At 50.3% G+C, this 11881-nt stretch overlaps 3 protein-coding genes across 3 annotated transcripts; all 3 read left to right on the top strand.

The window, feature by feature from the left end:
* Positions 1-1373: 1373 nt before the first annotated feature.
* On the top strand, positions 1374-4547 carry N7517_005558 (uncharacterized protein; the record flags this gene model as incomplete). Its single annotated transcript, XM_056723288.1, has 2 exons — positions 1374-1391; positions 1494-4547. 2 exons carry the CDS (start codon positions 1374-1376, stop codon positions 4545-4547), a joined length of 3072 nt encoding a protein of 1023 aa, XP_056579538.1.
* Positions 4548-6648: 2101 nt separating this feature from the next.
* Positions 6649-8691, top strand: N7517_005559 (uncharacterized protein; the record flags this gene model as incomplete). The annotated part of the gene is made up of 1 exon (XM_056723289.1): positions 6649-8691. One exon carries the CDS (start codon positions 6649-6651, stop codon positions 8689-8691), a length of 2043 nt encoding a protein of 680 aa, XP_056579539.1.
* A 1470-nt stretch (positions 8692-10161) lies between these two features.
* On the top strand, positions 10162-11415 carry N7517_005560 (uncharacterized protein; the record flags this gene model as incomplete). The annotated part of the gene is made up of 1 exon (XM_056723290.1): positions 10162-11415. One exon carries the CDS (start codon positions 10162-10164, stop codon positions 11413-11415), a length of 1254 nt encoding a protein of 417 aa, XP_056579540.1.
* Positions 11416-11881: the final 466 nt, after the last annotated feature.

Raw genomic sequence — 11881 nt, forward strand, 5'->3', positions numbered from 1 at the left:
AGCACACATTCGGAGTTAAAGAACCGATTTGTGACCCACGAGGACTCCCTTTTTCATTTGCAGAGTGGAATAAGTGGAGTGTTATATGATGTCAACAAAAATACGGAGTAGCACTGGGTACTATATCGAGTTAATTTGCCCAAAATCGAACAGGTCAACTGTTGATCTTCGAAAGTTCTTTGATATAGCATTTCGAGTATGGACGGAGTACTCCGTACTGGCCCTTACATTGAGCCTCCTCAACTCTTCAAATGATATTCCAATGTTCTATTCTAGAAGCGAAATTAGAAGTGGATTTGAGGGGGTCAAATATAGAAGAAGAAAAAAAAACCTGTATAGAGCTGACAGCTTGACGTTCACAGTGGATATACAGTGAAGCCCATAGTTAATATAGATGTACCATGGTTCATCGTCGGAGAAACACCTACAGAAAACCAGTGGACACCCGATCGGCCTGGGTCCTTTTCACGATGCCACTAACGATCCTAGTCAGGCTAGGGGGACCGAAGACGTGATCTCAGCCAGCCAATTCCAGATATGTGGGGACTTTAGGATCGCATGGCTTTTTTGGGGGCCTTTTGGCTCCTCCATTTCCTTGCTCTTTGCGCTCTTCGACCACTTAGGAACGGACTTGTCCGGTTGCTCGAAAAGTTCTGGACGATGACGCCAATGAATGTGAGCCGCAAGGGATGTGCCAACTTGGCTAATCCTCTTGCATTCTGCATTTGCAATAACACCCGCAGGATCGTGCACGAAAGCTAGTACCTTTTCGTGCTACCCTGTCGTAGAGATGCAAATCGGGGTATTTCTCTCGGACCGTGCAAAAGTATGAGTTGGTTGGTTTTCAGGGCACATAGATTTTCCCTTTTGAACCTTCAAGTGAATGCCCTTGAAATGAATATCAACATCCGAGACATCAATTGTTCATAAATTGATATAATATCAAATAAATCAAAAAAAGGGTCCAAGGAGGGGAGTTATTGAGGTTGCTCCTAGCGTGCGCAGGGCGGGAGCTGATAATCCCCGTGTGTTGTTGTTGATTTCCCCGGGTCACATCCACCCCCATCTGGTTCCTTTCCTTCTTTACTCGGCCTCCCAGGGGGTAGAGGCATATTTTTCCAGACTGGCTGTGCTCGGCGTTGCCCATTCATTCCTTTTCTTTTTCTTTTTGCTTTGTCTGGAGCGTCAATCGTGGCCTAGTTGAGGCAGCGCACTTCTCCCACTCGGCCTTGCAATTCGCACTTCCTACCCCCTCATCCTTTTTTGTCCCTTTTTTTCTTTCGTTTTTCACATCCATCTGGAATGTCATTCGCAGATTTTGTCAACCTGGAGCTGATCGTTGGGGTGTTTGACATCCTTCGCGGCGTCTGAGGATGGATCACATATCAACAGTAAGCGCCCCCCAAGTGGGATATCAACCTCCACGAGACCCGGAACTGCTTGCACTCCGGCGGTTTGGTCGCTTCGGAATGTTCACTGACTGGCGCTTCTAGCTCTGTGCATTAAGCACTCTCGGAATAGCTCCTACCGGCCTCGCGCTCGGTCGCGCAGAACGGACACAGAGGCCTAGCCTCTTTCGGCGCAAGACTGTCGCTCAGGATCTCCCCCAGTCGGTCCCTAACAACACCCAAAAGACGACAGATGTTGCCCGGCCCAAGACCGCTATCCCATCCCGAAGTCCGGCCGCCGAGTGGCTTGCCGCAAAGGAAGAGGAAATCTCTCAGGTAAGCCAGGGAGCGGATCTGCCGAAAGCGCCATTGTCATTCAGCGGTGCGAGACGCCGCCGTCGGGGTCAAACCCTCACAAACCCGCCTTTGCGAATTCCAGAACATGAGTCGACGGACTCCTCGGCCGAATCACACGTCCGGCGGCCATCCACCGGTTGGCTGCGGCGGCTGTCGATGGCCTCATTCCAACCTGACAGCCCGACCGCAAGTAGTCCAGTAGCGCCCTCATTCAATGGATCAGCAAGTCCCATTTTTCCTCACTCGCCCCGCCAGCGAAGACCGCCGAACAAATTAGTCAAGCGCCCGACCTCGCAGCATACGAATACGCACCCACTTGGCACGAACACCATCTCTGGACCATCACCGGCTGCGCTGCGCAGGCCTGCTACTAGTCACCAGAGGTCGGAGTCAATGATCCTCCGGACTCCATTGACACCTGATTTCGATGCATATTTTCCAAAAGCTTCTGTCGAGGGTCCAGCGATCGAAGAATTCGAGCTCAATAACCAGAAGCATTGGACACCATTTTTCTTTCCCAAGGTTGGCAAATTAGCAGAGAGGCTTTCGCGCAGATTCTCGACCACCACTGCGCCAAAGGTTCAGAGTGTACGCCAGGTTGGGTCTGACCAGCGCGCTCTTCCTGCGTTGGTTATGGCTAATGAGATCTCACCCACAGCTTCTCCGCCCCGAGAAGACAGATCAGTACCTCATACCCCAATTGAATTCCGCAATCCGTTCCAAACAGCCCTTTCTGAACCTGCTCCTGAGCAGCCAGTTGCCCCGGAACAGCGAGCAGTGAAACCGGGCCATAAACAGTCATACTCGGTCAACGATGTTGAGCCGAAAATTGTCATGACAAATACCGTCACCGCACACGGGACACCGATTATGGGACTCGTTCGCGGTGGCTCTCTGAAGCGAGTTAAGGGTAGGACCTTTGCAGTACCTCCTTCCGAACTCTCAAGTGAAGAACAGAATGTTCTTATTCCGAGTTCCCCGGAGCCTGAGCCACGGCGCAACATTACTGATCCAAGCGTGTTTCGCGCTCCGTACCCCATTTCCCAGTCTGGTTGGGCTGATTCGGCTTTGGAACGACGGTCTCAAGTTGGTCCCCGATCGGTATCGCAGGACTATAACGTTGGCTTGGGATCTCGGGCTGGTTCACGTCAAATGACCTCGGACGCGGTCGCCCTGTCGGCCTGGCAGCGAGCATCTCGTCCTGGTGGTCGAGTTCATGGTTCTCTTCGTCGCCGCCCCAAGGGATTTTCGATTTCAGGTTCGGATCCGGCTTCCACCGTCATTGGTTCCGATGACACGCGGGTCTTTACGTCGTGCGATGGATATGAGACGGATGTGATTTCGGACTATTGGGACTCTGTCCGCACACGTGAGACCAATCGCAGTGGACTCAAGGGGCTGCGGATTGAGACGATGTTTGATAAAGCAGGTGCGAATTTGGTGAACGAGGAAGCCACGACCTTGGAGTCTCTCCTCCCGCGGGGTTCCTTCGCCGCTCGGTCTTTGAACAAGGACCCCCAATTATTTACTGATCCGCTTCTGTCTTCCCCTCCTTTGGTGCAAACATCCAAGGTTGGAAATCCGTTCCATGCTGATGTGGCTGACGATGATGCTCTCAGCATGATTCGAGCGCTTCCTGGCGATGATCGTGATTGTTTTTCATCTTCTCTGACGCATTCATTGGCCAAATTTGCTGAGCAGCCCGAGTCGCGTCTCGACTCACCCAAGGATATGGCTGGATCGTTTGTGGGCGAGTTGGATTGGGATGTCAACAAAAAGACAAACATCTTTGACTGGTCCGAACAAGCACACCCTAACCGCGAATCATCGGACTGTGAGACGCGCCCTCGGACCATGCATGGGAAACAAGAGGGTGTTGTTGATAGGAACAGTCGGGCTGTTTGCCGGAAAGCACCATCCACCGTCCATCTTAGGAGCCAAAGCGTGCCAGTTGCCAGTGAACATCCCATCAACGAATCGCGTCAAACTTCTGGCAAGTTCGGTACGTGGGGCTTGGGCAGTAAGGGTGTCAGTGAAGATTGGGATAGCGATTTTGACTTTGACGAGTCGGATGAAACAGCTGTCGCCGAAAATCAACCACTTATTGAGCCTGATCTTAACCGCCAGAGCATGACTGTTCCCAAAGCCATTCTGGAGCGCCAAGCGAGTCTTCGTGGTCAATTTGGACAGGTTCAGGAATTAACGCTGCTTGTGGAGGAATTGAAACGTCTTCGGCATCAAGCAAATGTCCTAGGTGTTGTCAACGGATCTTCCAGTGAACTGTGGGCAGAAGCAGAGCAGATTGTGAACCTTGCTACCATTGACGATGAAGAGGAGCGTCGCTCGCCGCCAGGATCTCCATCGTCTCTCACTTTCAGTTTTGATGAATCCGACGATGACTGTCTTAATGCATCAAAGCGCAACAGTGAAGTTTCATGGGAGGTGCCGCGCGAAAAAGTTGAACCCACGTTGCCCCTCGCTCAGCTTGCAAAGGACTCCCCAAAGTCCAAATCTGTACTTGATATTCTCCAACCTCGTGATCAACAAAAGCCTTCGGCTCTGAATGAGTTGGAATTAGCGTCACGTGCAAAGAAACTTCCATTTGATACTTCCTCGTTGAAGAATTTGGTTTCTCGTGCAGGTGTGGTGACGCGTGCGTTGAAGGAAGTTATTCGCAAAGCAGACGGGGTAGCAACCAGCCCTCAGGACTTCCCTCAAGACCCGCCATTCCGACGTATTTTCGACAAACCATCTCACGATGATATTGCCAGTTTTGAAGCAGCACTGGCTGACATGTCCTAATTCCCTTTTATTTTCACACTCAACCCTCACTCCCTCTCATTATCTTCCATCCGCCACCACAACCCATGAGACCGAAAAACACTTGATCATTTGCATGACCATCTTCTTCATCCTTACCTAATGTTTGCTCCCTGCACTATCTCGGAGAATCCGTTCTATTTCTTTCACAGTGCGATCTGACCCAAGACGCTATTACCTTTTTTTTCATTCTCGTGTACAACTCTACCACCAATGTACATTGCCAACACAGTCCTTCCCCTCCCTTCCTTTTCATGTGTGCATCCCACACATACGAGTGCCCATGGGGCCCATGACCTTCCATTTTCTCTTGTGTCATCTTCCCATTCCTTTCGTTCATGTTTCATATTTGCGCCGCTCATATTTTTTAATTGCGCTGTACTAATCACAGAGGATTCCTTCCAAAGGGGATGACCTGTACTCTGATGATGTTTTCAAACGAAGACCCCCATACCAGGCAAGATGAAAAGCAATGAACCCCAGTTGTGATGATTAACCGGGGACAAGCCCTGCAATTCTATGAACTTGCCATCCTGTGTCTAAGTCTAATACAAATGAACCCGACTTGTAACCTGATTAACAGAATATCAAACCTAACCTCCGTAAACGGTATACAAGATAGCACATTCTCATAGACAGTTCCAATGGCACTGCTAAAATTGAGGAATTGCGTCTCGTCCTAGACAAATTCTCGGGGGGTATTGATTTACAATACATCTTGTTTCACTATTGGGCCCGATATATATACTCCCTAAGTACAACATCATTCTGGCACTTAAAACGCAGCCGCTGCCAATTCTTTGTACTAGGCAAATTACATTAATTTTAGAGTATTCGACTAGCTCCAAATTTGTTTAGTCTTGATATAATATACCTAATGAGTTCAATGTTCAATAGAGGCGTTTCGTGGCTGTACAAGTCCGTAGCGGGTCACCAGGACAAGATATGGCAGTTTATTCACAGATCTTTCACGACTATTTGAATAGTTTGCGCTTAACTCGACATAACTCGATTGGTCCATTACCAATGCCGTGGTAGATTATCCTCTTTGCCTACATAGGTATGTATCTAAAGGTTTCCCTTTGGAGAATTGACCTAATACCTAACAACCTAGCTCAAGGAGTAGATAAGAGCAAAAAGCAAACCAGTGAGACTGAAGAGAATAAAAGATATGTCACACAGAATACAACATACATGAGGCTGGCAGTTATAATATGTGCCTTCAGGGTATACAATCTTGATATGTGTAGTTAATCCGAGTATTATCCGGGGACATGGAAATGAGGGGGCCACACCGGCGTCTCATGTTGAAATCAAGAATCACAGCCTCATATTCGTATTGAATGTCTTCACTCCTACGGACTACACTGAACAGTTTATTCTCAAATACTCTATGTTAAAGATAAGCATTAGCCAATGTGAAGGGTCAGGACTTGGCATAGGCCTGGAGATACTAGAAAGAAAAAAAAAAGAAAAAGGAAATGGCCCCCTTGTGCCCTTACATACGGAGTACAGAAATGTAATAAAACAAGATACAGCCACCTTTTTATTGTGTGCCCACCCTCAACTCAGGGGCAGCCGTACAACCATTGGCTGACCGAGAGCGGGTTCCTCTAGAGGTCAAGTGTCTTACTGCCTTGCTTGGTGCATTCGAGTCAAGTATAAATTAAAGAGAAGGATCATGAGATCAGCATAGAAAAATAACAGAAACCGAAACAATAACAATAAAAGTACAAAAAAAAAAATCGACCGTTCTAAATTAAGACTCAGGGGGATGCGGAGAGTACAATACAAAGTCTCTGTATAACGCTAGTCCGCTGTTCTAGTCCACTATTCTAGAAACTCTTCTCCCCTTCTCCTCTTTTCTTCTTCTCTTTATCCATTTGGCCGACACTCTTTTTTAGGGACATAGTCCTGTTCACTCCTTTATACTTATAGTCACTCTTTTTCTACATTGATTTTTGAGACCCTGAACTTAAATGACGAGCATCAATCTCCGGCTATCGCCATTTTAAAACGTGTTGACCGGTCTTCACGTTCCAGACAAGTCGGGTCTATCCCTATAGACCAGACTACATCGACTATGTCTCATGCTCACCACGGCTTGGTGATGCGAAACCACCTTCGTCGGGATGTAATCCCTCCGAATCGATTGCCATTTTTGGTACCCACAGCCTCCTCTATAGCCACCAAGCTTCCATCCCTCGTGGCAAGAGCCGAAGCATCTTCGACAATTACGGGAGAAAAGCCCACTAGCAACCTGACAACGACGGTCTTACCTGTCGTGCTCGGTGCAGGTGTTCCCATTCTGTGTGCTATTATCGTCCTCATTGTGCTTCACCGGAGACATGTCAAGAAACTTAGGCGGGAAGATGCAATGGATAAACATAAATCTCTCGATTTTGGAATGGATACAGTGGGGCCTGCAACTAGGAGGAAAGGGCATGGAATGCCCCCGATGTCCGAACCCACCCATACCAAAGGACTGTCTCTTGATGTCGGTCCTTATCTGATGCCTCCGAACCTGCAAGGTTCGCCGGATTCTCTGCACTCCATGTCAATTGACGATGACAAATACCGCCCGGCCACTGCCTCCATTCGGTCGTACCCTAAGGGACATCGGGATGATGCATCGAGCTTCGCGGGTTCCCGATTTGGAGACGATGGCAGCTCGGGTCTTCTCCAGAATGCACAGAGGATGTCTCGTTCAGACCCACCGCTATACTCCTCCCCTACCGAATCTCATGCACGCAGTCCTGTAAACAAGCCCAATGACTACCGTGGGCAAGTTCCCGGGGTGACGCATCCACCTGCTGCACATCAACCCGGCATGGCTATTGGAAGTCCCAATGGCAACAGGATTCCCTCGCCGGAGCCACTGCCTCATCTGGATTCCTCTTCGGGCCTCAACTTCGGATTGGATGATACATATGGCAACTCATATAACCAGCACGAAGGGCGGCTCAACTTCCCGCTGCCTGAGCCTTCGCAACCACGAGACTTGAATCATGGCCAGGCTCCTGCATCACAGCTTCCTCGTATTTCCCTGCCGGCCAGTGACGTTACCACTAGTGACTATGGGGATGACCGCAAGTCGCAATCCACTCTCCCTGCGGTCAACATCCATGGAACAGAAGATGTACAGCCACATAATGCCCCAAGCCACGATAACAAGCATCCAGAACTCCCAGAGGAGCCTCAAAATCTGGATGCGGCATATGATAACCGCCGCGATACCCGCCGGATGACTCTCGGTTTGCGCCCGTTGCCCCCAGAAGACCCCGCCGACAACCCAGAACAGCGTGCCAATCGGATTCGCTCCTTCTACAAGGAGTACTTCGATGAGAGCAAGGGCGGCCAGGAGCCCACATACTACGAGGACTTTGGGCCCGAGTTCTATGAGAACGGTGGTAATTCAGCTGGTTTCATCTACGACCCCACCACTGGCGAGTATTACGATGCCTCTGGGGGTCCTGCTCCATTCGCCGAGCCGATTACTCGTCGCGCGATGACGCCGCCGCCTCGCGCCCCTCCACGCTTCCAGGGAGCCGCCCGCCACATGGCTACCAACTCCGCTGGAGGCGGCATGCCTGGGCCACGCGCATTCTCATCTGCCTCTGGCCGTATGCCCGGGCCACGCGGTCCCAAGAAACCAATCCCACCCCCATCACCGCTACACGTCCTCCCTACTCCTCACATGTTGACGGACGACTCCCTCATGATGGCCATGGACTTTGCCCCGGCATATGGAGCCAAGGACCGCCGCGCGGGTCGCCCCGAGACACCCACCGGTGGCATGCGCCCCTACGTCCCTAGTGTGCGTGCCCACACTCCGCTGGTCTCTGCCTTTGACGAGCTCGCCGTAATGCCGAGTCCCCACGCGCTGCGCAAGTCTGGCACGTACACCAACCTAGACTTTGTGCCACCGCCCCGGTTTAAGAACGAGGGTGGTACCGGCAGCGATGCGGGTAGTATCCGCAGTGCTCGGACGGTCGTCTCTGCCAACCACCAAAATAATATCCGCATGGGCAACTACCGCGTCAGTCGTCTGCCAGCCGAGGCGGTTGGCACTAAGGACGACATGATGACTAGTTTGCGTCCGAAGTGGGATATGAACAACGCATAAGGAAGTGGCCTTGTTGCCCTTCCAATGTCATGACTTTGTTGTTTTGGTACCTTGTATAAGAGCACGTGATGATCTGATTTGTTTTTTTTGTTTTGTTTCTCATCTGGGTCCCCCGGTGCTTGAGCTTTTGTGGGGGGGGTGATGGTCATCGCCCCCTTTTTTATATTCGTCCTTTTGGAAATCTGCTATCAACGGCGTAAATAGATGATGGTTGGATTCTTTCCCGTGACCACTGTGAAATTTCATTTCTTGTGCCCAGTCTCTGGGCTGTATATATTTGGATTGGTAGAGGTTGGATTGTAGATAGTACTCCAAATCTTGAAACGTCTCAATCTTCTCAGATTTGGTGAATATTCGTAACCCACTATTATTAAGCGTTCGGATACGTACAACGGGAAGTTGTTCTATGGAGACATCGGGCCGAGCGTCAAACAGTCAGGGGCAGAGATCACACCAATTTTAATATTCATATGGGCACGCAAAAAACAAGATTATTATGCCGATCGTATTTTTAACACTTGTTACAGGAATATGTAAACTCTATAACAAAACCGTCAGAATTAAAAGTGGCAACTGAGTACATTCTGCATCATTGATCTCGACTATACGAGAATAATAGACATTATATTATGTATAATTTGTATGCAACCTTGGAATCTGCCTTGGCACTTCCAAGGTTCCTTACAGCCCTGAAGGCCTCCCATGGGTACACTCAGCTCGGTTCTTCGGTACCAAATAATCTTCAGGTAAATATACGAAATATGTTCAAGTTGTTTTCAGATCTTTGAGAGTAGGAAGTAGTAGGGAGTAGGAGTAGTAGAAAGTAGTAGAGAGTGTTAGATCACATATGTCCTGATAGCCATATGGGAGGCCGCATGGCCGGATCTAGGGATTGCCAGAAGCAGTATGTTGCAAGCGATGCAACTGCAACTCAAAACGTAGCATAAATTAGAGGTACTATCCATGCTCAAGTGTGCTTTTTGTATATAAGCACAACATAAGTAAAAAAATATAAGTGCCTATTAATACAACTAGGAATGCGGATACGCCGCAATCGTAAGAAATCTCCACTTTCCCACTTCACATCTTCCTCTCTCCCACACACTTCTCTCATCCCATGGCTACCAGATTCGGCGAGAGGTTGTGAGTATTCATCTCTCTTTCATTTCCATTTTCCTTCTCTTCTATATTCCTTCTTGAGATATCACCGAGTTTCCCCTGAGGCCCCGATCCCCCCATCTCTCCTTACGCGTTCAAACCGCAGTCTCTCGTTAAATCAATCTATTTTAACTCGTGTTTGAACTTGTGACTTGCAGTCTGATTCAATCCGAAAATTATTTCCGCACCCGGAAGCATCCTTAATCTCTCAAAACTCGCCGACCGGTGTCGCGGTTTAGGATCACTTTCAATCCTAACAACCGCCAATCTCACCGACCTATTCTTAACATTGGACCAACATTGCTATTGAAGATGGCTTCACAATCTAAAGCCGGTGCTGCTGCCGCCGCCACCGCTCTGGGATCTAGTGCGCCTGCTCCCGCGGACACTGCTGCACAGACGTCGCCGACCGCTGAGACCGGTGCAGCAACTGCCACCCAACCTACCACCACTTCAGCCGAAACGACCTCGTCGCCGGCGCCTGCTCCTACCACATCCACTACAGCTGAACCGACTACCACCAGTAGCACTAAGAGCAGTACTAGTACCACGCACACGACTGAGCCTACCACGTCGACCGAGTCTACGGCCGCTCCGTCCACATCCACATCCTCCACCTCCACCTCTTCCACTTCTTCCACTACAACCGCTCCGTCCACCACCTCGGCTCCCGAGACGACCACGTTCTCATCGATCTCCAGTGGCAGCCAGGGAACCACTGTGGTTTATATCACCTCCATTCAATCACAGCCATCTAATACCGGTGCCGCGTCTGTCAGCGCAACCGATTCGGCCGCGCTCGCAACCTCCACCGGAGCTGCAGGCTCCTCGGGCGGTCTTTCTCCGAGCGGCACAATCGCCGTCGCCGTCGTTGTCCCGGTTGCCTCGGTGGCATTGATCATCTTGGCACTGCTCTTCTTCTGGCGTAAGCGCAAGGCGAACAAGGCCGCCGAGGAGGAGCGCCGCAAGGAAGTGGAGGAGTACGGATTCAACCCAAACAACGACCCAACCCTTCCCGGTATGGGAGGCGTTGTGATCCCCAAGGACGACGAATCCTCCGGCTACCGCGGCTGGGGAACCACCTCTGCCGGGCGCAAGGCTTCCACCAACCTCTCCAGTGGAATGGGTGGCCTAGCCATGTCGGAAGGCAGCAGCCCCGGTTATCACCACGGCGCAACACCCAGTGAAGGCACCGTTCAATATTCCGATGGTACCCGGCCCGACTCCGGTGAGATTGTTGAACCAATTGGCGTGCTGGGTGCCGCCCCAGTGGCTGCAAACAACCGTAACGGCGACATCCACCGCGGCCCCTCCAACGCATCTTCCGCTTACTCCGCAGCCAACCGGTCTGAGGCGTCGGAGGAAAGTCACATGTCCGCTGCCCACCCCTCTGGTGGTTACTACGGTGAGAACCCGTACTACGGCGACATCAACACACACGGCGCATATGGCGGCGAAGACTACCAGCCTGTGATCCGCGATGTCCAGGCGCGCCGCAACACCCGTATCGAGAATCCCGGTGTTTATCCACGACAGGGGAATGCCGGTATCGCCCAGAACTTCTAATGGCCTGACTGATTCGGATTTTCCATAATCTTCGATCTCTAAAAGCTCGGCATCTCCCTTTTGTTTTGTTTTTAATCTTGCACAATACCACACACTCTTTCTCAACCACCGCCGACTTCATTCGTTCCTTTCGGGTCTCTCATGTTCCAATTCCCGGCGCGATGGATCTTCACTTCGTCATGTCTCTATTGTTCTCTACACTTTTTTTTTTTCTTTTCTTTTTTCTCTCTCTCTCCCACTTAATCGGCCTGTCGGGCTTTGATTTGGTTTGGTCATCTCTGTGTTTGATATATCCCGCGCATCTGGTCTCAGCTGCATAGCTTGTTTTTGTTTTGTTACACCCCTTGTTTATGTGTTTTTATTCATGTCCACATGGAATTGTAAGGAGCTGCGTCTTGTACATTTCCTGTTGAGCATGGAGTTTTCCATGCGTGTGAACATACTCAAGAGTTGCAATGATATACGG

This window comes from Penicillium concentricum (genome assembly GCF_028827145.1).
Source record: "Penicillium concentricum strain IBT 3081 chromosome Unknown utg000002l_segment0_segment0, whole genome shotgun sequence".
Lineage (NCBI taxonomy): Eukaryota > Fungi > Ascomycota > Eurotiomycetes > Eurotiales > Aspergillaceae > Penicillium > Penicillium concentricum.